At 51.1% G+C, this 23,579-nt stretch overlaps 1 protein-coding gene across 3 annotated transcripts; it reads right to left on the reverse strand.

Annotated features, from left to right (window-relative positions):
- Positions 1-3,905: 3,905 nt before the first annotated feature.
- STRIP1 (striatin interacting protein 1) lies at positions 3,906-23,375 on the reverse strand. 3 transcript variants are annotated; one of them, XM_027536244.1, is made up of 21 exons: positions 23,159-23,374; positions 20,677-20,746; positions 19,883-19,957; positions 19,326-19,460; positions 18,906-19,026; positions 18,070-18,138; positions 15,391-15,497; positions 15,156-15,283; positions 13,749-13,931; positions 13,157-13,374; positions 12,100-12,165; positions 11,931-11,994; positions 10,765-10,836; positions 10,201-10,275; positions 9,908-10,005; positions 8,601-8,727; positions 8,292-8,392; positions 7,484-7,550; positions 6,825-6,929; positions 6,009-6,213; positions 3,906-4,844 (listed from the first exon to the last, which is right to left on the reverse strand). In XM_027536244.1, exons 1-21 carry the CDS (start codon positions 23,336-23,338, stop codon positions 4,597-4,599), a joined length of 2,514 nt encoding a protein of 837 aa, XP_027392045.1. In that variant the 5' UTR covers positions 23,339-23,374; the 3' UTR covers positions 3,906-4,596. The 3 variants fall into 3 exon arrangements, with proteins under 3 accessions (XP_027392045.1, XP_027392046.1, XP_027392047.1); XM_027536245.1 differs by lacking the exon at positions 6,825-6,929; XM_027536246.1 differs by lacking the exons at positions 6,825-6,929; positions 8,292-8,392 and having other exon boundaries at positions 23,159-23,375.
- Positions 23,376-23,579: the final 204 nt, after the last annotated feature.

The raw sequence follows: 23,579 nt of genomic DNA on the forward strand, positions 1-23,579 counted from the left end.
CTCAGCCCTTGAGATTCCAAACCCCACTTTTGTAAAGATACTTTTGTAAAAAAAAAAAAAAATGTGCTGCCCAGCATAATAATAAAGGTGGCAGTATTTTTTATACCAGGTGATTGTGTATGCCCAGGGTTCGGCACTTGGTTGCTCTAGGGCTGGTCTGTGCCTGGGGTCCAGGCAGGGATCCTAGAGGATAGGGGAAGATGAACCTGCAGCCAGCCCTCAAGGCCCATGCATGTCATGTCACCTGCCCAGGGTCCCTGTGGCTTTAGCTGGTACAGGAAAGCAAGGGGAAAAGCCTGGCTCTAGGGTTGCTGGGCTCACCTGGAAGGGAAAACTAGGGCTCCGAAGGGGAGTGAGAGAGCTGAAACAGCTTGTGGGTGAACTGACACTGGAGGGGAGATGGAAGTCTGGGGAGCCCACTGAGGGTTCTGAGCTTCCCTGAGCAGGGACCCCAGAGTAGTGGGGGTGGGGCCATTCCCTGCTCCCAGATGCCCCAGGAGCATGTCTGAGCTGTAGGGCAGAGACGAAAGCCAGGACCCTTTCTTGTGGTTTCAGAGTATTACCCATTCTATCCTTCATCCCCGCTTTCTGCCTTATCTTCCTGGAAGGCAGGAAAAAAGCAGGCCCGGCCCTCCCACCCTCCCAGTAAACACAACCACATTGCTCAGAGCAGCTTGGCCTCAGCTAGCAGCCCAGCTACCCCCATCCTGGGCCTCCTCCAGGCGCAGAGAAACCCAAGCACACAAAGACTCCAGTGGCCAGCACTGTGCTTCTTCCCGAGGAGGGCGCAGATCCATCGGATGGATGGATCTGCCTAGTCAGTGACAAGGCTCCACCACCCCCCGCCCCTGAGGACCCCAGTGTCTTCCTTCTCTTCCCTGAGGGCCTGGCTTCTGAGGTCCAGGTGTCCTGAGCCCATGTCCATCAGGAAGGGAAGAGCCTGGGCAGTAGGGAGAAGCAGTCCCAGCCACCACTGATGAGCAGCACCACCTTCCCCCAGCTGGTCAAAGATGAACTGGGAAGCAAACCCACCCTTCTACTTCCAGGGTTAAGAGCACTGCACTATACGCTTCTTCATCTAAGGAGTAGCCAGCAAGATTTTGGACTGTCTCACAGAAGATGATGCAAAGAGAAAGATTAGTTCTCCAGAGACTGAGTGCCCACTTGAGCCACGTCTTATGCTGGCTGCCAGACATAGAGCGGTGGTCAAGAAAAACCACAACCCCCTCTCTCTCACAGCTCAGAAAGAGGGAAGAGGAAGGAATCTGTGAGAGCAAAGGAAACAGAAGTGGGAAAGAGAAAGTGAAGAACACAAAGTCGAGTCGGAGATCAACGCAGCAAGGGCGGGAGAGGCGGGCAGGGCTGCAGCGGGCCCTGTGCGGGAGGGAGGCCCTGGTGGGGGAGGGCACAGGGAGGCCGGAGACCAGCTGCTGGCCCCCATCCAGGGGCATCTGCCCACAGCTCATATTTTTCTGTCTAGTGACAGCCAAATGAAGAGAAAGCTAACTTTACAACCGCCCACTTCACACATAATGAATATGAATGGGCATCCCAGAGCCTGTTCCCTGGGATTATCTGTGAGTTGACGGGTTCTCCCACTGACTGGGCCATCCCAGCCGGCCTGTCCCCTGGCTGGGACTCGGGCAGCCCTTCCACCTGCTTCCCATTAGCCGTCCTCCCATCCTCCCCTCCTCCTCCTCCACACCCTAGGCGTCTCACCCCAAGACACAGCCCCCAGGTCTCTAGACGCCCCTGCCCCCAGTCTCACTCCAGAGGCAGCCTTACTCCTCAGCCTAGTCAAGGCCAGGTTGGGGGCTCTAATTCACCCTTTTAGAAAAGGAAAAGGGAAGTGGACCCACTTGGAATCTTGAGAGGAGCTAGGCTTGGTCTCCCTTTGCTAAGGCTCCTCTCCGCTCCTGTGGGTCCCACCTAGAGAAGCCCTAAATCTTGATCCTGCCAGGGGCTCAGACACCAGACCCAGAGAGGAGAGCCCTATCTAGCATGCCCTTCAGTCTCAGCTTCCAGTCTCAATCCAGCATCAGGAAATGCTTCTTATTACAGCCATTCAATCTTTAGCCCCAGGCACTCCCAATCCTTTACACATCAGCCTGAATTATAACCCCAATGCACAGACCCTCTGCAGCCCCAGACAGGAATGGAGCCCAGCATCCTCAGGAACTGGGCATTTCCTGTATCCAGCAGGGGGAGAACAGCCTTGGCACTGGCTCATCCCTGCTGTGAGCACAAAGCATGCGCTCCAGGAGCCCTTATTCCTGATGCTGGAGCCCCCTGCCTTCCCCTCAACAACTGAAGGCTCCCCTCGCCTTGCCCCTTCCCCAGTAGGAGGGCACTGGCTGGGAGGAATGGGCCCTGTGAGGCCCTCCAGATGTCTGTCTCTACCACATTGCTGCTTCCACTTGCTTTTTTGGCCAGCTCTCCATCGACTGTGAGCTTCTCAAGGAAAGTAACAGTGTGGTGTCTTGTTCACCTGGACACCCAGGACACCCAGAATGGGCTCAGCCCACACCTGGCTTCAAATGGCCAATCTGTCCAGAGCACTGTCTGTGGCCATGGTTAAGGCCCTTCCCCTCCCGGACCAGCAGATGTAGGATTCACCTGCCCAAGCTTTACTGGCCCATGCAGCTTTGATAGTCTTTGTTCATTCTGCATAGATATAAACATATTTACAGACCTTTGCAAACCGAGAGAGAAAATGGCATCTTTGTTAAGGTGAAGCTTCAGAGGAGACATTGGGGAAATAAAAAACCAGGAAGGAGGTAAAAGCCTCTGCTAGGTGGGTTCAGGGAGCCAGGCTGCATGGTGAAATAAGAATGTGAAAATTTATCTTACTCAAACTACAGTCTCAAAATACACACTTGCTATTGATCCTAGTACAAAACAGCAGAGAATCCATCATGTACACATAAATTGTGTTGAATCTCCTTGTCCTGTGCGAGTTACTTTGTGGTAAAGGATAATTGCAGGGACCTTCCATCTCCTAGGCCATGTGACTTACACATGGAGCACACTGCTGGCTCCACCAGGCTGCTCATAATCACACTGGTATGTCAATGCCTGTCCTGGAAGCCCAGCTCTGGGCCTGGACTGAGGCTCAATGGGCAGGTACTGAACGGAAGAGCCAACAAAGGCGAGAATTCCCCCAGAATACATTTCCTTTATAAGTCAAGACCCCTTGGAGACTTAGAAAAACCCCATACGTGGCCTACAAGTAAGATAAGGAAACTTGAAGCAGTTCTGAAAAGGGGACACCCTTTCTCAGCATCAGAACGTAAGATCCTCAGAAGCAGAGCCTCAAGATCCAGCAAGGTGGAGGCAGACATATCCGGGAATCTGAAGGCTGGAGGCAGGCTCCAGGAGGCCTCACTGATGCTGAGCACAAAGGTGCGCCCTTCTTCAGCCACACGGGCCTGCCGACCCTCTCTTTCCCAGGACTCCTGATGGTCTGCTTCCCCAAGCTTTGGGCACTTAAGTCTCCTCTCAGTCCCAAGCACCTGCCCAGTGAGGGCCCAGGACAGACCCCTTCTCTGATCTGGCCCCTCCCCTCCTAGTACTGGAATTGGTTTGGCTGAGGCCAGCTCAAGGGTGTGAGCCAGAAAAACCTGGGGCTCCTAGTGCAATTATCTCTAACCCAGAGGGGTGCAAACAACTTATCACTTCAGCAACCCTGAGCCCTGGGGCTGGAAGCCCTGGAGCAAAACCAGACTAACTGGGGCAAGAACACTTGGGCTAAGTACCAACTCCCCCTCTGCTTCTCCTTCAGATGGGAAAAGTGGGCAGTTTGGCAGGGACAAGGGGGTGATCTATCAATGCTGGCAAGAAAATCCACTTTCTAGACCTGGAGGAGATGTTCAGGGGCCATGTTTCCTGCAGACAAGGCAATGGGCATTGGTTTTGCTTCCTTTTAATGTAAACAGAATACACAAACACATTAAAAACCTCAACATGACACGAGAATACACAGAGATTTATATATAGATATTTACAGACCTTGCACACCAAGAAAAAAAAAACAGCCCCTCCGATTCATGGAAGCTGCCTCTCCCCTAACCCTATCCAAAACCAAAGTGCTGGGGCAGCGGCAAGAGCCTCTGCAATTGCTTCTGGATGAAACCTAGCAAGAGGCTGGAATGACATCAGAAACCCCCAGAGCAAGGCCAAGATTCCGCTCTAATCCCAAGCCCTCCTTCTTTGGCAAGCTGACATGCCAAGGATTTGTGTCTCAGAAGAGTGAGCATGACCCCTGAACTTCAGACATGGTGCATTCCCAGCCCATTCCAGCCTTCAGTGGAATGACAAAGGAGCTGCAACCAACTGTGTCCAAGAGAGGAGGGCAAGGAAGAGTGAAAGAAGAGAGGATCTCAAGCAGAGAGATGACCACTCCCGAGCAGGACCCTGGGAATCAAAGAGAAGCCAGATCCAGACTTGCCCACCAGCCCAGCACTGGCTTGGAAGGGCACAGTAGGGATGTGCTGCCACCTGGAGGAGGAAGGGAGCACTGCAGCAAGGAACCAGGACAGCCCCTGGAGTACCTGGAGATCACCCCTTCTTTCATTTTCAGCCTCCCACCCAGGAGCCTCACTGAAGCAGCTCTTCCCAGGAAATGGGCTTGGAGAAGACCTCCCTTTCTAACCAGAGGTCATAGTTCATCTGGAAGTCCTCAGGGAGATCCACCCGCTGGCCCAGGACACTTTGCAGGCAGTTATCCACAGGCAGAAAGTCGGGGTTGCTGTGGGCCCGGTCATAGCGCCGGGCGTTGAAGCGCTCGATGTTGGCACGGAGGGCACACTCCTCTGCCTGGAAGTCCCAAGGCCGGGCATCGAGATCTACGATGAAGCAGGAGGACATTTTATGTTGAGAGCCAAAGCCTTGTGGCAGCTCCCCTTGGGGTCACTGCAGCTCAGGGCCATACAGGCTTGGGCTTGGACTGTTCAATGTCAACCAATAGCAGGAAACCTCCAAGCCCAACCCTCGGGAGGACTTACAGAACTTCTTTCCTAGGTACACAGGAAAGTCAGGTCAAAGGGGAAACACCAGAGCTACGGAGAAAGAGGCTATACAGCAGTTTATGTGGATCTGCTGAAGGAAAGCCAGGAGTACAACACACTTCTCTGAAAGTCACATTCCCCCTGGCTCTCCCAGATTAGAGGCAGGAACCTGCAGACATGCCCCCTTTGCTTATTCTCTCAAATCCCCGACCAGGTGCTGCGGGCCACCTTGGCTCTGTACAAATTCGGGGCGTTGGGAGTGCAGATGCAGTCACGTGGCCCTGGGGCCGTGGTCAGGAATTCGAAGGGTGCGGCAGCATGCTTGGGGGTACCAGGAAGACCTACTCTGCCAGGGAGGCCAAGGTGGGAGGGGAGGAACACGTGCAGATACAGAGGGGTACAGGGAGGCACCCTGCCAGGAGAGGGAACAAAAGTCCGGGACAGGATGGCCAAGGTGCTCAGAGCCCTCGGTGTGATGGAAGCTGGGCTGAGAAAGTGGGACAGATTACAGAGGACAGGGAGGAACCATGTGTGGGCCTGATGCGTTAAGAGTTTGGCTCTAATTCTTCAGGAAATCAGAAGTCAAAGAAGGATTTTACTCAGAGAGATACCACCACCGGATCTGGGTTTTATAAATATCAGTAGGGCAAAGTCTGAGGCACTGATGAAGGGAAAGGAACTAGAGGCAGGGAAGCCATCAGGAGCTGTGAGAATTTCGGTGACCAGAACCAAGGCAGCTGCAGGGGTGAGAGAAAGGACGAGAGGTCGGAGAAAGTCTTGTGACAATTTCTGGTAAAGGAAAGAGGAGGCACAGAGAGGAGCAGGGATGACCACAGACAGAAGCCTGGCAGTTTCTCCAAGTCCTTCCTGGGCTTCCCTCTCTGATGCTACAGAAGCAGGAGCTGGGCACTGCCAGGTTGGTTGCTCGGAGGGAAACTTAAGAGCAAAGGGAGAGCTGTCGCCTGCCCCCACCCCCCTCCCTCGCCTCACACGGAGCCTCACCGTTGCCGTAGGCCCAGTCGTCGTTCAGCCGATGCCGCACCTTCTGGTAGATGGCAGACATGGTCTTCATGTTGCTCTTTCGCCACTGCCGTCCCAGATACTTGGTCTGCACCTTGAGCAGCTTCAGCACATACAGCTGCATCATGGCCTGTTTCACTTTCAGGGCCCGCTTCAGGATGGGGGCTGACTTGAACACCACCAGCATCTGGAAATGGGCACGAGGGAGGCTGTGTTGAGGGCAGAAATGAACCCTGCTCTATCATCTGGGTAGGGTGACCAAGTGTCGCAGTCTTCCTCAGACTGAAGAGTTTCTTGGGACATATGACTTAGACTAAAGTCTCCTGGCTAAAACTAGGCAAGTCCCAGGCAAACCTGGACGGTTGGTCGCCCAAGTATGGGTCATTCTGGAATTTGAAGAAAGCTACGGATTCCACCACCCGAAGTATCCTTATGTGCAGGTACATACGATTTCAGGGGGTTAGTGGGCCTCCCCACCCGAGGCATCCACAGAGTTAAGACAATTCTCAGAACCCTGGTTATGTTACCGGTGGAGATTAGGAGGCTATACAAAATTCCTTCTGTATTACACGTGAATTTGTCTCAGTGCATGACTGTGCTGCTTCCAGTTCAACTCATCAAGGAACCAGGGATCCGCCCTCAACATGTAAGGATGTGGCTACAGGAGAGTTAGGTGAGGAAGATGTGGCTGCTCCAGCAACCCTGGGGACTCTCTGCCCCCATGTGAAGGGGACAGGATGGTGTGTGGCACTCTGGTTTAAGCTCTGGGACTCATGCCTGCTGGCTGTGCTGACTCACCATCGTCCTTGAATGCTTCCATTTTGTCAGCTTGTTCAAGATCCGAAGCAGATTAATACAAGAAAAGAGGTTTCTCCAGCAAAACTGGTTATTGTCACCTGCTTCCTGCAGGGAAAACCCAGGAACCATTGTCCCCTGCACAGCGGCAGGCGCCCCACAGTTTCCCAGGCCCTCCCATATATGACCTCAGCACTGCTGGGTCACTCCACGTGGGCACCAGGAACCCTCTCCTCTCCTCAGCCTGGGGGAATGCCATCCCAGAAGCTGGCAAAGGGTAGGGGGTGATCCCGAGAATCTTCCTGCAGGCAATGTGGAGCATGACATTGGGGGCTCTGGCCTCAGCCCCCACTACCTGGGGCACCCAGGCTCCCTCAGAGCTGTGGCCCCAGAGTTCCAGCGAGGGGAGAAGGAAACAACTCGACCAGGTGAGCTCTGGGTCAGCAGCCCCTGAAGACCACAGTCCTGACAAAATAATTTCTAAATCCAAATGTTCCTACAAGGTCCCCTCCCTGGTCCTCCTATGCGATGTCAGTGCTTCAAAAGCCAGGCACTCAACAGTGAGCTGACCTGTGAAGACGCCTTTCCCCCAGGTGAGGGGGCAGGTTCTCCGGTCCAGCCCTTACTCAGAGGGAGCGCTGGGGCAGAGGTCAGCTACTCACCAGACTCTCGGCAGTCAGCTCTGGCAGCTCGTGCACCACGCAGTGAGGGTAGTCCAGGACAGAGATGCTGCAGGGGGCAAGAGAGCAAGGCACCCACCATGAGCAAGGGCTGGGGCCTGGGGAACGGCCGCTGGCTTCTGGCTTTCCTCTCTGGCTTGCCGGAGCAGAAACAGCAATCTACCTTGTCTGCACTACCCTGATAGGGAAACACCGCCTACAAGAGCACTCATAAGACCCCTTTGTAGCCAGAGACAAGCTTGTAATCTTGTGAGGGGTGGAGAGAGCACGCTATCCCTCACAGCAACAAACCTGGGGCTGGGGGTAGATTTCTCAAGGCAATTAATTTACACCAAACCCCTGCTGGAGACTGTGTCTGGCTAACAGCTCAGCTTGTGGCGTATCACAGTGACAAACAGTCAGTGTCAAGTACAGCTGGCACCAGGTGATGGGGCGGGATAAGAGCAGACAAGGCATCGCAGTGCACATGGCCGAGCTCCTGGAGCACGCAGGCAGCCCCGCCAGGCTCCTCAAAAGAATGGGGGACACAGAAGGACTGAGGGCAGTACTGGAGCCCAGGATGAGAACCTCCCACCCAGGCATAGACAGACTGAGTCACCTGTCACCAGACTAGCCAGACTCAGGTTTGACAAACTGGCGTTTTCTACAGACTACATCTCTTTCATCTTTGGGTCCTGACATCTGGCAGAGCACCAGCTTGTGGATGCTGACTGGGCTCAGTGGAAGAGGCCAGCTAGGAGCCCTGCCATCTGGCCATACCCACCCCTTCCTGATCCCTGGTCCTTATCACCTGTTCTTGGCAGTGATGTAGGACATAATGTTTTGATTGAAGAACTTTAGGATCAAAGGGATGCAGTTGGCAAACACCAGGTGCTGGGCCATGTACTCAAACTGAAAGCAACAGGAGAAAAAATAAGCATGCCCCTTGGGATCTCACCCTTTCTCTAGTGATAAAAGGCCTCGCGTGGAGGACTGTTTATCTGCACATTTGTGCAGAGCTCAGGGAGGTTTGAAGGCCAAGCCTCCGTTCTTTGGGGCCAGAGGAGCGGCACTGCCCAAGGCCCTGGCCCCGTGGACAGAAGGAAGGGGCTATAGATACCTGATAGACGTGGTTCAGCTTGAAGTGCTTCAGCAACAGCAGCAGGACGGCAGAAATGGCCTTAACGATGACCTCTTTGTGGCGGTTCACATCCACTCCCAGCTTCATGCTCTGCAGCACTGTGGTGCTGGAAGCACAACCCCCGGTGAGCCCCCAGCACGTGCAGCACCTCCTGCCTGGCGCTCCCAGGACACAGGACTCCTGAGCCTTCTCGGGGCAGAGCTCCCACCTAACCCTCCACCCTATGGACATCTCAGAGGTTAGGCCCGGCTCCTCCCACCCACCTCCCAAGCAATCTAGCTCAGTACAACTGACTTCTTCCTTCTGATGCCCCAAACATATTCTTAGCCTATTTCCCTGCTTTTCCTCCAAAAATGAACTTCTCATCTCAAGATCTTCCTTAGGCTTCTGCCACCATACGCACTTGTGTTTCTCAGAGCATGTTCTGCTGGAATACCAGTATATTGAGATGGCTCTTGTTATGGGGAAAAGGGATTCTGAGTCAGATAAATTTAGGAAGTATTTACTTAAATCAGTTTCTTAATTTAGGAGTTAAGTTCTTAATTAAGGAGTTAACTATAACTCTTTATAAGAGAAGATTTAATACTTGAGTCTGGAACCCTTTTTCTGTCAGGTGGCCTGGCGTTCTCTGACATCCCCTTTGGTGTCAGCCAACCCTCCTACTCCCTCGCTGGCTGTCACCACTGGACCCAAGTGGCCAGCCCACCAGGGAGTTAGGCTCAGAGCTGGGCAGTCCTGGCAGGCAGGCAGGAGATCAGGTGCCCAGGTCCTTCTCAAAGTAGAACGTGATCTGAGTTTGTACTCTCACATCAAAAAGATGAGGTCAGGGCCCCAGGGAGGAAGAACCCCTAAAGATTTCACTATCACCCTGAGACATTCAAAAATATTTTTCATGCCAGTTCACTGGTGAATAGTAAGGAATATACACCCAGCTCCAATGGCTGATTTTTGTGCAGAAGCTAAAACTGTATATCCTGAATGTCCTAATCATTTAACAGAGGAGGAAGAGGAAGTGACTTCTCCAATTCACTCAGTCGCAGAGTCTACACTAGAATCCAGGCCAACTAGATGAAAGTGTCCTCACAAGCAATAAAACTAAATATTTTACCCAGTACATTTTCTTTCTTCTAAACCAGGAATACCCTGAAGTTAATCTGCAGAGAAGCTGAGCCAACATAGCAGCAGCAACAACAAAACCAAGAACCACCAGCACCCAGCAACAGTGGACTGAAAGGCAAACACGTCCCCTTTCTGTACATCCTCAACACTCAAGACTTGACACTCACGGCATCTCCTCAGGCAGGACGTCAGCTAGGATGTTGATTGAGTCTGTTTTGGCCTTCGAGGTGGGAGCTGCGGCCAGCAGGATCTTCAGTAGCGCTATCTGGCAAGGAGCAGACATTCACACAGCGTGGCTGAGAGGGCCCCAGGCAGCACAGACTCCTGAGAGGCAGTGCTTTTAGAGGTGCTTACGGGGCAAAAGGAGGCACTCAAGGACACCGGTGGGCATGCTCTCAAGGCCTATGTTGTGGGGCGGTGACCCCATGGCAGGCAGAGCTCTCAGGAGGCGCGCACTCACCATGTACTGTGGCAGGCTGGGGAGCAAGCCTTGGTACAGAGTTTCTGCAGGCACCTGTTCAACTTCCTCTTCTCCCTTTCAATACAATGGGTACAAGGGGCACTGATACAAAGCCTGGTCCCAACAATGCTCTCCCGAGCCAGCCTGCTAGCTGGCTGGAGGAGAATCTCTAAGTATGGACGTAAACGACAATGCTGATGATGATCACAAACTTTCAATAACAAAATGTGCCAGGTACTTCACTTGTAAAGACACAATGAATCCTTCCTACAACTCTATGAAGAAAGTACTATTGTTATTTCCATTTAACAGGCGAGGAAGGGAAAGCAGAAGGAGATCGAGTACCTTGCCTAAGTCCCCATCCACCAAGGGTGGAGCTGGGACTCCGAGGCAGGTGGCGGGCCCAGGTCTGTGCTCTTACCCCTGCACCCGACACGCAGCAGCCCTGCAGCAGGAGCTAGACTGGGAGCTGTGGGAGGGCAGGCCAGGGTACTCTGCAGCCTAGGCCCATACAGTGCTGCGAACGGCTGGGATCCTGTGAGCTGAGGAAGGCTCCCAACTCACCCCTGAGAGAGGAGAGCGAAGGTACTCCTCCTCCATCTGTGCCTGGACCTCTGCAATCGACGTGTACTTGTGCTGCAAAGAGAGGGAAAGAGGCATTAGGGCAAACAGCCTGCACTCTGGCCAAACGCCCACACCTGGGAAAGGCCCCATGCAATTTTCTTCAAACGTCATCTTCTCAAAGAGGGCTAAGTCGCCACAGAGATCCTGAACTAAAACCCAAACCCAAAATATTTTTCTAAGTGGGCACCTATCTCTTAAAACCAGAATAAAAAAAGCACAGAACAGGTTAGGGGGAAAAAAGGAAAATTAAAGGAGAGAAGGGGACTTTCAGATAGCTACAGCTATAGGAGGAAACTTAAAAGCAGAATCAAGGACTCAAGTACTCAGAATCAAGTACTCAAATACTCAAAAAGCCTAGCTGCATGAGGCCCACCTAGTACTACAAATTTCAAAAATATTTTTCAAAAATATATGAACATTTATATTCCAGATACGCTCTTAGGAGATACACCTCTTCCTCATTGTGCTGTTTCCTCCCATTGGAGGGACACGTGTGTACCAAACACCCTGGTCTCTCCCCGCCGCCCCCCAACTCACTCCTCCCCTTCCTGACTGGCCAGTATGGGAGGAGGAACAGGACAGTCTCAGCTCCACCTCTTTCTCTTCTCTCTTAAGGAAAAAGAAAGCCTGTACACTCTTCTGATCCTTGCTGGGCTGAGCAGGGCTCCAGCCCACTCTGGTCTGGGTGGGCGAGTCTGCCCAACTCTGGAAGGGAGGTGTCAGGACACCTCCCGCAGCTGTGCTCTCACAGCACTCCATCGGCAATGAAGCTGGCATCTGAATCTCCATCTGCCTACTCCTCTAACTCAACTCCCTGAACTTGGGCAAGGAAAACGGAGGCTATTTCCTAAGCCCCTTAAAACGCCAACTGTCAGTTAATATAATCTTTAATGGGTACCCCAGTAAGTATCCAATAAAAAAAGCTCAGTTAAAATAAATAAAATGTATGAAAAAGTGTTTTCAAGGATACTGCCACTGTCCACCTATTCCTCCACCCCTGGTTCCTTCAGGCAGACAGAAGTCTAAAACAGCTTCTGCCAACAGGCTGGTCTCACTTTACTCACTTGGGACCAAACTAGGCCAAAAGCTTACCTGAAGCCACCTACCTGTTTCAGAGTCTTGATGCTTTCGTGGATTGGCCTGGGCAGCCCCACCACTGTGTTCGTGTCACTGGAGAACAAAGGCCCTGTGTTAGGTCTGGGTCCTCAAACACCTGAGGCCGGGAGGGTGACCTTCCCACTACCTTTCTTTAAAAGGCACTCAGATCATACTCACCTGCCCAGAGTATAACCTATGAACTTGCTGCGGCTGGACTCGAGGAACATCTCAATGTCTTTCTCTCTGCCAAAGGAAAAGACTGCGGCTTTCTTACAAGTTACCTCAAGGCATCATGGTTAATAAAACACGAAACGTCCAGAAATTGTGAAGCTAAAAGAAAAAGTCTCCCACAATTGTTTTTCTTTTTGAAAAAAGAAAATAAAAAAAAGAAAGAACTGAAACCTTCAAACTATTTTAAAGTCCTTCACAATGCTGTTGGATCAATACTCTGAAAACATATTAAGTGTAACTAATTCATAAAATTAAGGTGCTACATCAAACTTAAAAGCGTACTTTATTCAAGTGTACTTGATGTTAATAACAAGTCTGTCAACAGAATTTCTCAGATATTTTTGAAATTTCCAATTACAGCTGTAAACTACTCATTTTTTCATATGAGTCATATTGTCCTGTCTCAGACCATTAGGCTAGCTTGCATTTTCTGATGACTTGTTCTGTATTCCCATCACAGATCACTGAAAACTGGGGCTTTACTTAGATCAAGAAAATGACTTCTATACCCTTTCCCATGTTCATCTATTTCTTAAGTTGATGCCCTTTTAAACAGATTACATTTATATGCATACAGGAACCTTCAAATCCATAGATTCACACACATGTATCTCAAGCATCTTAATTATGGTTCTAAAGAAGTTCTTCCTTAATCTATAATTTTCTGTCAAATATCATACACAACCCCTGGGAGAGTGGAGATGGGTTTACTTAAATGTCCTTGTTTTAATCTTTTTCGTAATTCCTTTCACTAGTATCGCATCTAACCAAGAGCTAATACACATTACTGACTTGAGAGCCATGTAAGGGCCTCTTTGTGCCAGGCCAGCACCCTGACCCCCCAGGGCCAGCACTGGGTACTTCAAAAGAGGCTCATCCCAAGGCCAAGGACATCCTGGCCTTGCACAGGACCTCATGTGACAACTCAGGCCAGATGCCAGGCCTGCGGGAATGATGACTCTGGTTTCAGGAGTGAAGAGCGTTCGGGAGGTCTGAGACTCACCTGACCTTGGGAGCCCACGGGAGCCCCTTTGGGCAGGTCAGCCTGTCGGTCTGGGGGTGCTGCAGTGGGGGAGGCATGACCTCATCCCGCTCAAGGGGGAACGTCTCCCCCTCCAGACTGTTGTCGTCATCATTCTCCTCCTCCTCCTCTCGAGAGTCATCAGCCTTGTAGGGATCCCGCTCGTTGAAGGCATCCAAGTTGTCCTGCTTTATGAGTGCCTGAAAGCAGAGGAAGGGAGGTCAGACAAGAGCCAACCAACGAACAAGAAAGGGGCATGGAGGCTGGAGAGGCAATTACGTAGAAAGGTGGTAGGAAGAGAGCCAGGAGCAGTGGAAAAACCTGAGAGCAAGTCATGGTCTCGGGCCCAAGTGACCAATCAGTTCTTGCCCCAGAGTCCCTCAGAAGTGCCACGTCCTAAGTGCCCACTAGATCCTGGCCCCTGGGCTGGGGACAGTGTCCCTGCTCTAAAGGCATGCACACTGACGCTGATCAGAGGGGACCTGCAATAACCTGGGGCTCATCCAGAGACCATGCCACTGCACCTGTGCACCCTGAGAACCCTCAGGAGTCATGGGGACCTTGTCGCCCTCACCTTGTGCTCCCGACGGCCCCGTTTCTGCTGCTGCTCAATCAGGTCAGAGGCAGAGGCCGGGGGTGAGGCAGCCCTCATGTTGCGGATGACCTTGATGCTGTCCTCAGGCAGCGGGGGGAGCCCCAGGATGGCGCGCTTCTCGGCCTTCATGCTCTGCAGCTCCTCAAAGCCGCCCAGAGTGCACTGCATCAGACAGGTGTGGAGCCAGGTCAACATGTCCATAAGCCAGTCCCTGTCTGTGTCAGGCTCGAAAGTATCTGTGACACCACGTCTTTACAGAGACGACACAGCCTCTGAACAAGGGACTTAGCCCACCTCCAAGAGAAGCAAGTGACATCATCATGGGAGAGGAGAAAGGGGGGTCAAGGAGGAGAGACACATAGGCTGACAAAGCCTGGCGCAGAAGCACACGTGGCTCTGTGCGGCCCACAGACTCATCAAGTAACAACAAAGCTGCCTGAAGAGCTTAACCCTTTAAGTTCCTAGAAAAGTAGGTGACACTCAAATGCTTCAAATGCTGTACATGCTAGTCTTTCAAACTTAAATTGGGAATATATTGCTGGATGCTCATTAAGAAAACAAAAAACAAAAAAAAAACTTCATCTAAACAGCCCTCTAGAAGTAAAACCCCAGTAGAGCTCAATGATTTTAAGCTGCTTCATTTCACTGTTTCTGAGCAATTCAATTGCTTTCCACTCTGGCTTCAATGAGGCTTCACAGGCAACCAACAGGCTTCTGGCCAAGATGCAATGTGTAGACCACTCTGAAGGGGCCTAAACTCACTGAGCTCGCTCTGCAGAGTTGGCCTATTATGGAAGATGGGAAGGTGAGGCCCAGGGAGAGCAAGAGTACAGACTCCAGCTCCTCTGTCCTCCCAGAAAAAAGGGCTCCTGGTCTGGTATGGGTCTGGCTACTGAGCATGGCCCCCAAGCTAAGGGTGATGGCCAGCCTACTCTCCTGGACCCAATCCTTCCCTACCTAGAAAGTAAGCCACCATACCCTGAGGATAATGCAGGCTCAGGGCTCACCCTTTCTTCTTTCCAGTGACATCTGACTGAGGGGCCCTTTACACCAGCTTTAATCTTGCCTCGAATCATTTTACAAGCTCCAGGTTCAAGAGCAGCCTGTCTGGGGAGAAGGTGTTCCATGATTGCAGAAAACAGTTTCCAGGAACCAGGGAACCAACCACCTATTCTGATTCAAACACAAGTCCTCTTAGGCTGCTGTGAGCCCAAAGTGACACTTTTTTTGTCATTTCCTTTCAGGACCCTTCTTTCAGAGTTTTTTTTTTTTTCAACTAAAGCAGTTATGTATTCATACAATTCAATATCCAAAAGGATACACAGTGAAAGTCTCCCTCCTCCCCTGTCCCCTAGCACCTGAGTTCCCCTTCAAGGAAGTGCTCACCAACACTGTCTTCCAGAGCAGCAAAAGAACCTTTTTCATGGGGAAGTGAGGCGCATGGCCACTGCAAAATTTGGTCACCATCCCAAACAGCATGATGGCAAATGGCTCATTGTTGTACAGCGGGGAACCTGGGGGACACCAAGGTATCAGGACCACCGGCAGCAACAGGACCCTCCCAAAGCCCTCCAGCCTCTGTTCCCAGGAGGGCCTCCAGCCAGGGCCCCCAGAGTCCTACCCAGCTCAGCCCTGAAGGTCTGTCGCATCGTCCTCCACTCAGCCTTATCACCCTCACACTCCTGGTGAACGGTCTCCACAATCAGGTACATGATGTTGAGCAAGACCCTGGGAGTAAGAGGCAGCTCATAAGGGGGCAAGATGGGGGATCAAGGGAGCACCCTGGTTTCCTCACATCCCACCTGACATGAGAAAAGCCTGCACACAAAGGCTGGCTGGGGCGGGGGTAGACGTAGGGCTGTGGGGACTGTAAGGTAGAAAAACTGAAAACTCAGTCCCACAAAACACCTGTGATGTTTCCTTCTTTGTCCTTGGTGCTAAGGTTGGGACCAGACCTTCTATTCTGTGTTTCTAGGGTATGAGTGCTTACTCAAAGCAGATGCTTAATAAATGGCTACTGAATGGATATCCAGACATGAGCAAGAATGGCCCAAAGCATTTACTACCCTAAGCTTCCTGGAATGAGAAAAACACAGAGGCAGGAGTGAGCTGCGGAAGTGGGTGTTGGATCAGACAAAGCAGAGGATGGTCAAGGTGAGAACAAGCAAATGTTTACCCTGTGATGGAGTAGAAACAGGAGCGAGCAGGATGATGGCCAGGGACCCTAACTACGGTAGGGAACGTCACCAGCATCTAATCTGAAAACTTCCAAATTCACAAAAAGAGGTGGATTCTAATCCTCACAAAAATGGAAAGGTAATCTTTCTGTTTAGCAGCTGCTAATCACAATGGTGTAATCACTCATCTAGAGCTAGACATCCTGAATGTGAAGTCAAGTGGGCCTTAGAAAGCATCACTACCAACAAAGCTAGTGGAGGTGATGGAATTCCAGTTGAGCTATTTCAAATCCTGAAAGATGATGCTGTCAAAGTGCTGCACTCAATATGCCAGCAAATTTGGAAAACTCAGCAGTGGCCACAGGACTGGAGAAGGTCAGTTTTCATTCCAATCCCAAGGAAAGGCAATGCCAAAGAATGCTCAAACTACCGCACAATTGCACTCATCTCACACGCTAGTAAAGTAATGTTCAAAATTCTCCAAGCCAGGACTCAGCAATACGTGAACCGTGAACTTCCTGATGTTCAAGCTGGTTTTAGAAAAGGCAGAGGAACCAGAGATCAAATTGTTAACATCTGCTGGATCATGGAAAAAGCAAGAGAGTTCCAGAAAAACATCTATTTCTGCTTTACTGACTATGCCAAATCCTTTGACTGTGTGGATCACAATAAACTGTGGAAAATTCAGAAAGAGATGGGAATACCAGACCACCTGATCTGCCTCTTGAGAAATCTGTATGCAGGTCAGGAAGCAACAGTTAGAACTGGACATGGAACAACAGACTGGTTCCAAATAGGAAAAGGAGTCCGTCAAGACTGTATATTATCACCCTGCTTATTTAACTTATATGCAGAGTACATCATGAGAAACACTGGGCTGGAAGAAGCACAGCTGGAATCAAGATTGCCGGGAGAAATATCAATAACCTCAGATATGCAGATGACACCACCCTTATGGCAGAAATCGAAGAGGAACTAAAAGCCTCTTGATGAAAGTGAAAGTGGAGAGTGAAAAAGTTGGCTTAAAGTTCAACATTCAGAAAACGAAGATCATGGCATCCAGTCCCATCACTTCATGGGAAATAGATGGCGAAGTGGAAACAGTGTCAGACTTTATTTTTTGGGGCTTCAAAATCACTGCAGATGGTGACTGCAGCCATGAAATTAAAAGACGCTTACTCCTTGGAAGGAAAGTTATGTCCAACTTAGATAGCATATTGAAAAGCAGAGACATTACTTTGCCAACGAAGGTCCGTCTAGTCAAGGCTATGGTTTTTCCTGTGGTCATGTATGGGTGTGAGAGTTGGACTGTGAAGAAGGCTGAGCGCCGAAGAATTGATGCTTTTGAACTGTGGTGTTGGAGAAGACTCTTGAGAGTCCCTTGGACTGCAAGGAGATCCAACCAGTCCATTCTGAAGGAGATCAGCCCTGGGATTTCTTTGGAGGGAATGATGCTGAAGCTGAAACTCCAGCACTTTGGCCACCTCATGCAAAGAGTTGACTCATTGGAAAAGACTCTGATGCTGGGAGGGAATTGGGGGCAGGAGGAGAAGGGGACGACAGAGGATGAGATGGCTGGATGGCATCACTGACTCGATGGACATGAGTCTAAGTGAACTCCAGGTGTTGATGATGGACAGGGAGGCCTGGCGTGCTGTGATTCATGGGGTTGCAGAGTCGGACACGACTGGGCGACTGAACTGAACTGAACTGAAACTTGGGACACAGCCAGGAAACATCCTGACGTCGTCAGGACTAACCCCATGCAGATGGGCAAGCTGTGCTTGAAAAGCACAGGTTGTACATGGCTGACACAAGGAGCCACTTCGCATGCTTCATCCCAATACAAAAAGCTACTCCACCAAGCTTCTGGGCAGCAGCATGGGCAGGAGGCCACACTTATACTAAGTGGCTCCACCCTGATTTCCTCTGGGGGTCTCATCCCAGGGCCCACTCAGGGAGCCCTCAGTAGGGCCTGCTCATCATACACCAAGCCCATCACATCCGCAGATTAGCACGTGCAGAAGAACAGCACACACAGCGAGGAAACCCGGAGCCCCTGCCTGCCCCGCCCTCCTTCTCCGGCTATCGCTCAGGGAGCCCAGGGGTGCTGCTCGCCTCACCTCAGGTCTGTGCTGTCCGCCAGAGAGATGGCTGGCTTCCTCACCGCACTGCTGCAGGCAGCACTGTTGCTGTGGGAGAGATGTGAGAGTCAGTGCCTTCCCCCAGGAGGAAGAGAAGTGGTTCCCCCAACAAGTGCTGCCCAACAAGGTGATAAAACCCTATGCGATGCACTTAGACTCACAAGAGCCCACAGGACCCAGCGGGCAAAAACTCAGGCCCTGAACCAGACTGCCAAGGTTGGAATCGTGGCTCTAACACTGCCTAGCCATGTGCCCTTGGACACTCAATTTCTCCATGCCATAGATTCCCCATCTGCAAGATGGGGACGGTAACAGCAGCTATGTTATTAATGAATTAGTACGTATAGTGTCCTTAGAACAATGCCTGGGACATGCAAGCACCCAAGGAGTGCTTTTACTACTGATGGTGTTTTCCTTAGATGAGCAGCAGCTGGCGTGTCCACCAGACAAAGGACTAGTGGAGACGAAGGCCAGAGCAGGTGCTGTTTGAGCCCATGTGCCAGCCTTGTGCCCGGTCTCCTGCTCAGGGGAAACTCAAGGCAGTACGCAGGTTCACAGTGAGAGACCTTTATCTTTTTCTGGAGGAGCACTGTAGGTCGGCAGGAGCTGCACTGTCTAATGAGCTCTTTGGTGTTAGCGAGCTGTGGGCCCCTCATTGGTCTTCGAGGTTTGGGTCAGCATCTCGCCTATTATTCAAGCTGGCTGGTCAGAACAGAGCCCCACGTGGCCCATTTAACCCACTCAAAACTGCTTAGTTCTGCAAGCTCTGCCCCTCTGCCCCCCTTCCCCCACTTGAGCCCCTAAGAAGAACTCACTCTATTTCCATGTTCAGAAGCTCCACCAGAGCGTTGAAGGTGCCCACCTCCAAGAGCAGAAAGGTGTTGTAGCGCATCCAGGACTGAACCTCAGCCTCTGAGCTGCACTCCCCAAAGGTGCCTGCAGACACAGGGCACGGCTCACTGCATCCCTGCCCGCATCTGACCGGGCAGCAGACACAGGGCACGGCTCGCTGCGTCCCTGCCCGCATCTGACCGGGCAGCAGACACAGGGCACGGCTCGTCGCGTCCCTGCCCGCATCTGACCGGGCAGCAGACACAGGGCACGGCTCGCTGTGCCCCTGCCCGCATCTGACCGGGCAGCAGACACAGGGCACGGCTCGCTGCGCCCCTGCCCGCATCTGACTGGGCAGCATCACTGAAGCTGGTGTCGGGGGTCTCTGGGTGTCCACTCAGTACCTTGGGCAACATAGAGAATCGCCCGAGCCACCTTGAGCCTCTTCTCCCTGGCAGTGACCTCCAAGCCATCCAGGAGCCTCATGGCGTGGGTGCGGTGCTGGTTGGTGTCCAGCTCGGTCCACTTTTTATCTGTCACTGCCAAGAGAGAGACTGCTTAGACTGGAGCCCAGAAAAATCCTCCCAATGGAACAGATACCATATTAACCCATCAAATTCAGGACTGCCACAGGACCAGAAGCTCAGAAAGATAAATTACTCCTTACATAAGGGAGGAGGTCACACCACTGCCCCATGAATTTGAAGTGTGGTTGAAATACTGCTATTTTGGGTGCAATTTTAATTACATAAAGCTTCCCCCATGATACACACTTCTGAAAAGCCCCCACCAGAGTACCTGCAAGCCCACCCTACATGTCACATCCAGCCTTGAATAACCATGGTTCAGCAGGCTTTTTAGGCCACTCCAGGATGACTGAGGTCATTCAGATGACTAAGAGAAACCTGTAGCTCTCAGGATGCAGGGTGAAAGGAGCCAAGAAGGAGGGGAATCGTCTCACCATGCATCCGAAAGTCCTCCTCAAAGCATTTTCGATTCATCAGGAATTCTGGTCCTTCCGTGTAGCTATAGAGCTCTGTCAAGAAAAAAGGTCATCATCTCCATGTCGATGTCCCATAGCAGGGCCACAAGTAGCAGAGAAGGTGAGGTGTTTGCCTCCAGGCCCAACTCTGTCCCTGAGTCATAGTGACTCCTGGATGATGCTATCTAATTACTAAGGGGGTCTCAGTGCTCTAATGTGCACAATGGAATGCTGACTACCCTTGCGGCCAGTAACCAGATGCCAGCTAGGCATAAAGCCTGGCATTTCCAGTCCAATGAGCATTGATCCCACCATGCTATGCCAAAGGCTAACTGCCACCATGAACATGTCTCTCTCAAGTGGCATGAGAACAGGGCCTGTACTATGGAGGCTTGAGAAGCAGCTCAGGCTGACTGCATACTATACATGAGCAGCAGTGGCAACAACAGATGGACACAGAGATAGACCCACTCACTGGCATTCCTCAGGACTCCTTGTTCGAGGAGAGACCACTGTCAGGGGGATTGTGTATGGCCAAAGAACATCAATGTCCACAGTGGGACTGGGCCACAGCCAATTGAGCTGACCATGCGGAGATGTTTCATAAAAGTAAAGGACAAGTCAAAGTTATGAGATATGAAGGGCTTGAATCTAATAATAAGTTTCATATATACATATCATTACTAGTACTAACTAGGAGATAAAATGAACTCCAAAATGACACTCACTCTCAATTTTATTAAAGACCAAGTAATAGAAGGCCTCTGCCTTACCTGAGAGTTCTGCAGCCCACTTGTCTGTGTCAGCATACTCAAACTCCAGGTCAGGAGACTCAGAATAGCCCTGTTGAGAAAAAAAGGGTTATATAAAAGATCACCGTGAGTGTTTTCCAAAGGAACAAACACACATGCTTCCAGAGACACCACTGTGTTATAGGACATCACTGCCTTCACTTTTCTGACGTTTTATCTCAACGTTTTTGTCTTCTGGGTTAGTTTGGCTCTCCCTACCAAGCCTTCTCAGAGTACCTTGCACTACTCCTTCATGTCACTTACCATAACTAGTAATTATACGTGCACCTGTGCATCTGTTTCGTGTCCATTCTCACCAATGATTTCACAATGCTCAGCACAGTACTTGGCATGAATGACCGAATGAACAGCGTATACTCAAATAAGTACTTGTTGGATAAATGAACACTAAAGCTTCCATGTGTTCCATGCAGTAAAATGATCATTCCACATGGTACGAAGATTTTAGAAGCCTTGTTTCTTTCTGGCTAGTGGGCTATCAACAGCTCAGTACAAAATAAGTATTGACACCCTCAGTCTTCCTGCCTTTCTCTCAAATTTCAGCAAGAACTGACACAGAAGGCAGCAGCTGAACAGAAATGGCTTCCCTCCCACACATAGGAGAGATTATGGCAAAGAATCTTTTGACTGCTGGAAATATGTGAGTACTGAGAACACACCATCTGGGAAGCCCTGTTCTGGGAAAAGAGAAGAGGTGAAGAAAAAGGCAGTCCTCAGCTTAATTACAATCTACTTGGGAAGACAATGACCACCCACAAAATGACATAACATACCCTCAAACATGAATAACATAAATAACTCTACTTCTTATTCAGAGGCAACAGACTGCACAGTTTCATAAGTTCCTGAGCTTCAGTTTCTTCATTTATGCAATGAGCATGACAAAAATCTATCTTGAAGGTTTTTTAAGGACTAATCAAAATGATGTGGCACACAGTGGGCTCTCATCAAACACCTGCCTCCCTGTTCTGCAGGCATGCCTCAGGCTCCCAGCCGACTGATTTCAGCTTTGACTCAAAAGAGAGCTGTTATCAGTATTTCTAAGAAAATAGATTTTGACAGGTCTCTCAGCTTAAATGTGTTCACTGAATGACCTTCCATGTGTTCAATCTATATAGAAATTAAAGGGTAGAAAGCACATTTAATGGAAACACTTAGGAAAATTGTTAACTATTTAACAACTATGATGCTTCTGATGATGAAACTGGATTCACCCCTACCACTTTAAAAATCCTCCATACTTGAAAAATTATTAAGAAGTCACCACTGATGTGCAATCAGCCCATCATGCAAGGGCTCCTAAAAGGTCGGTTTCATTGCTTTTTCAAATAATTCACTTCAAGCTCAAAGTGTATCTGACTGGAACTTGTCAAATTTTGATGTCTGACCAGATGTTTGTTCTTGCCAACAAAAACCAAGAGCTTGAGAGGTACTGATTTCAGGTGTCTAAAGACAGCATCATCACTCTGGTATGACCTGATACATTATATCTGGACAAGAAAAAATGCCTTCTCATTAATAAGCACCTGACTGCTAATCAGCCTCAGGTGAAAGAAATTTCCTAGTAAGTGCTCTGGGAACATGCTGATTAAGAAGCCCTAAAACGCTGCTACCGTGTGTGTCTTCATTCATGAATTCTACAATGGAATGCAGTGGGAGTAATGCTTTAACTCGGGGTGAGGTGACTAGTCAGCTCCAGACTACGGTGTCTCCGGAATGGGAGGAACAGCCCACTAACGAAAGAAGAGAGATGTTGAGCCCCAACGCCTGTTTAAGTTATTTCTGATCTTTAACAGTTCAGCATCGGGCGGACTGGGCACACCAACCACCGGGCACTGTCTAACCGTGGCCTGAATCTGCAGTGGCTAAGCTCAGAGCAGAATAAGACTGTTCCCCTTTCCAACCATCGCGACCTACAGGCGCGTAGTATTGATACTATTAGTGCTAATTAATTAGCTCAGTCCTTCTCTGAGGTGCCTTCCCAACCCTCGCCAGTCCCTTCCCAGCCCACACACGCCCTCCACCGTGCGCCGCGGAACCTACAGGACCAGAAACTGGAGATGATTAGGGGGTCTGGGGTGTAGCCGCCCCGCCCTCTAGAGCGCACGCAGATCACTGACTCTTCACCCGAGAAATGGGGCAGGGGGCGGACTTCCGAGGGGCTGGGGCCCAGAGGCCGCGCCCACAGCCCGGGCCTCAGAAAAGGCGACACGGGCTCCGGGAGGTTCTCCCGGTCGGCAGAGCTCGGGGCGGGGACCCCAGCTTCACGCCTCCGACCCCCGGGAATGCCTGCCTTGCTTCCAGCTCCTTTCGCTGTAAATGACAACTCCCCTGCCGAACCCTCCAGGAAACCCAGCCTGGACCCGAAAGCGGCCCCGAAGTGGGGTCGGGGTCCACCGCCGCCGCCCGCCTGGTGCTAGCCTCGCCCCCCGAAGCTCCTGACCTCCGAGTCTTTTCGCTGGTTGCGGTTGAACTCTCGGGCTTTGCCACCAGGCAGGAGGCCTCCGGCGGTCCGCGGTGCCCCAGGTGGAGGCTGCGCGGTTGCAGGCGGCGGAGGCGGCGGCGGCTGAGGCTGCTTGTTGTTCATGATCAGCGGGCCGGGAGTGCCGGCTGCCGGCTCCATCTTGGCGGCTCCACACCCCCGGCTCGATTCACTGACCATGGCTGTGATGCAACTCTCGCGTGAATTCCTCCCGGAACGCGCCCTGGTCGCCATATTAAGTGTGGCGGCCAATGCCAGAGCCATCTTGACTGCCCAACACCTCGCGAGATTTTCTCTGTGAAATCTTATCCTTCTTATAGTTTCTGTTTCGTTTCCAGTTTAGAGATCGTTTTATCTGCAAAGCCTCGCTTAGCCCCTCAGC

This window comes from Bos indicus x Bos taurus, chromosome 3, assembly GCF_003369695.1.
Source record: "Bos indicus x Bos taurus breed Angus x Brahman F1 hybrid chromosome 3, Bos_hybrid_MaternalHap_v2.0, whole genome shotgun sequence".
NCBI classification, from domain to species: Eukaryota; Metazoa; Chordata; class Mammalia; order Artiodactyla; family Bovidae; genus Bos; species Bos indicus x Bos taurus.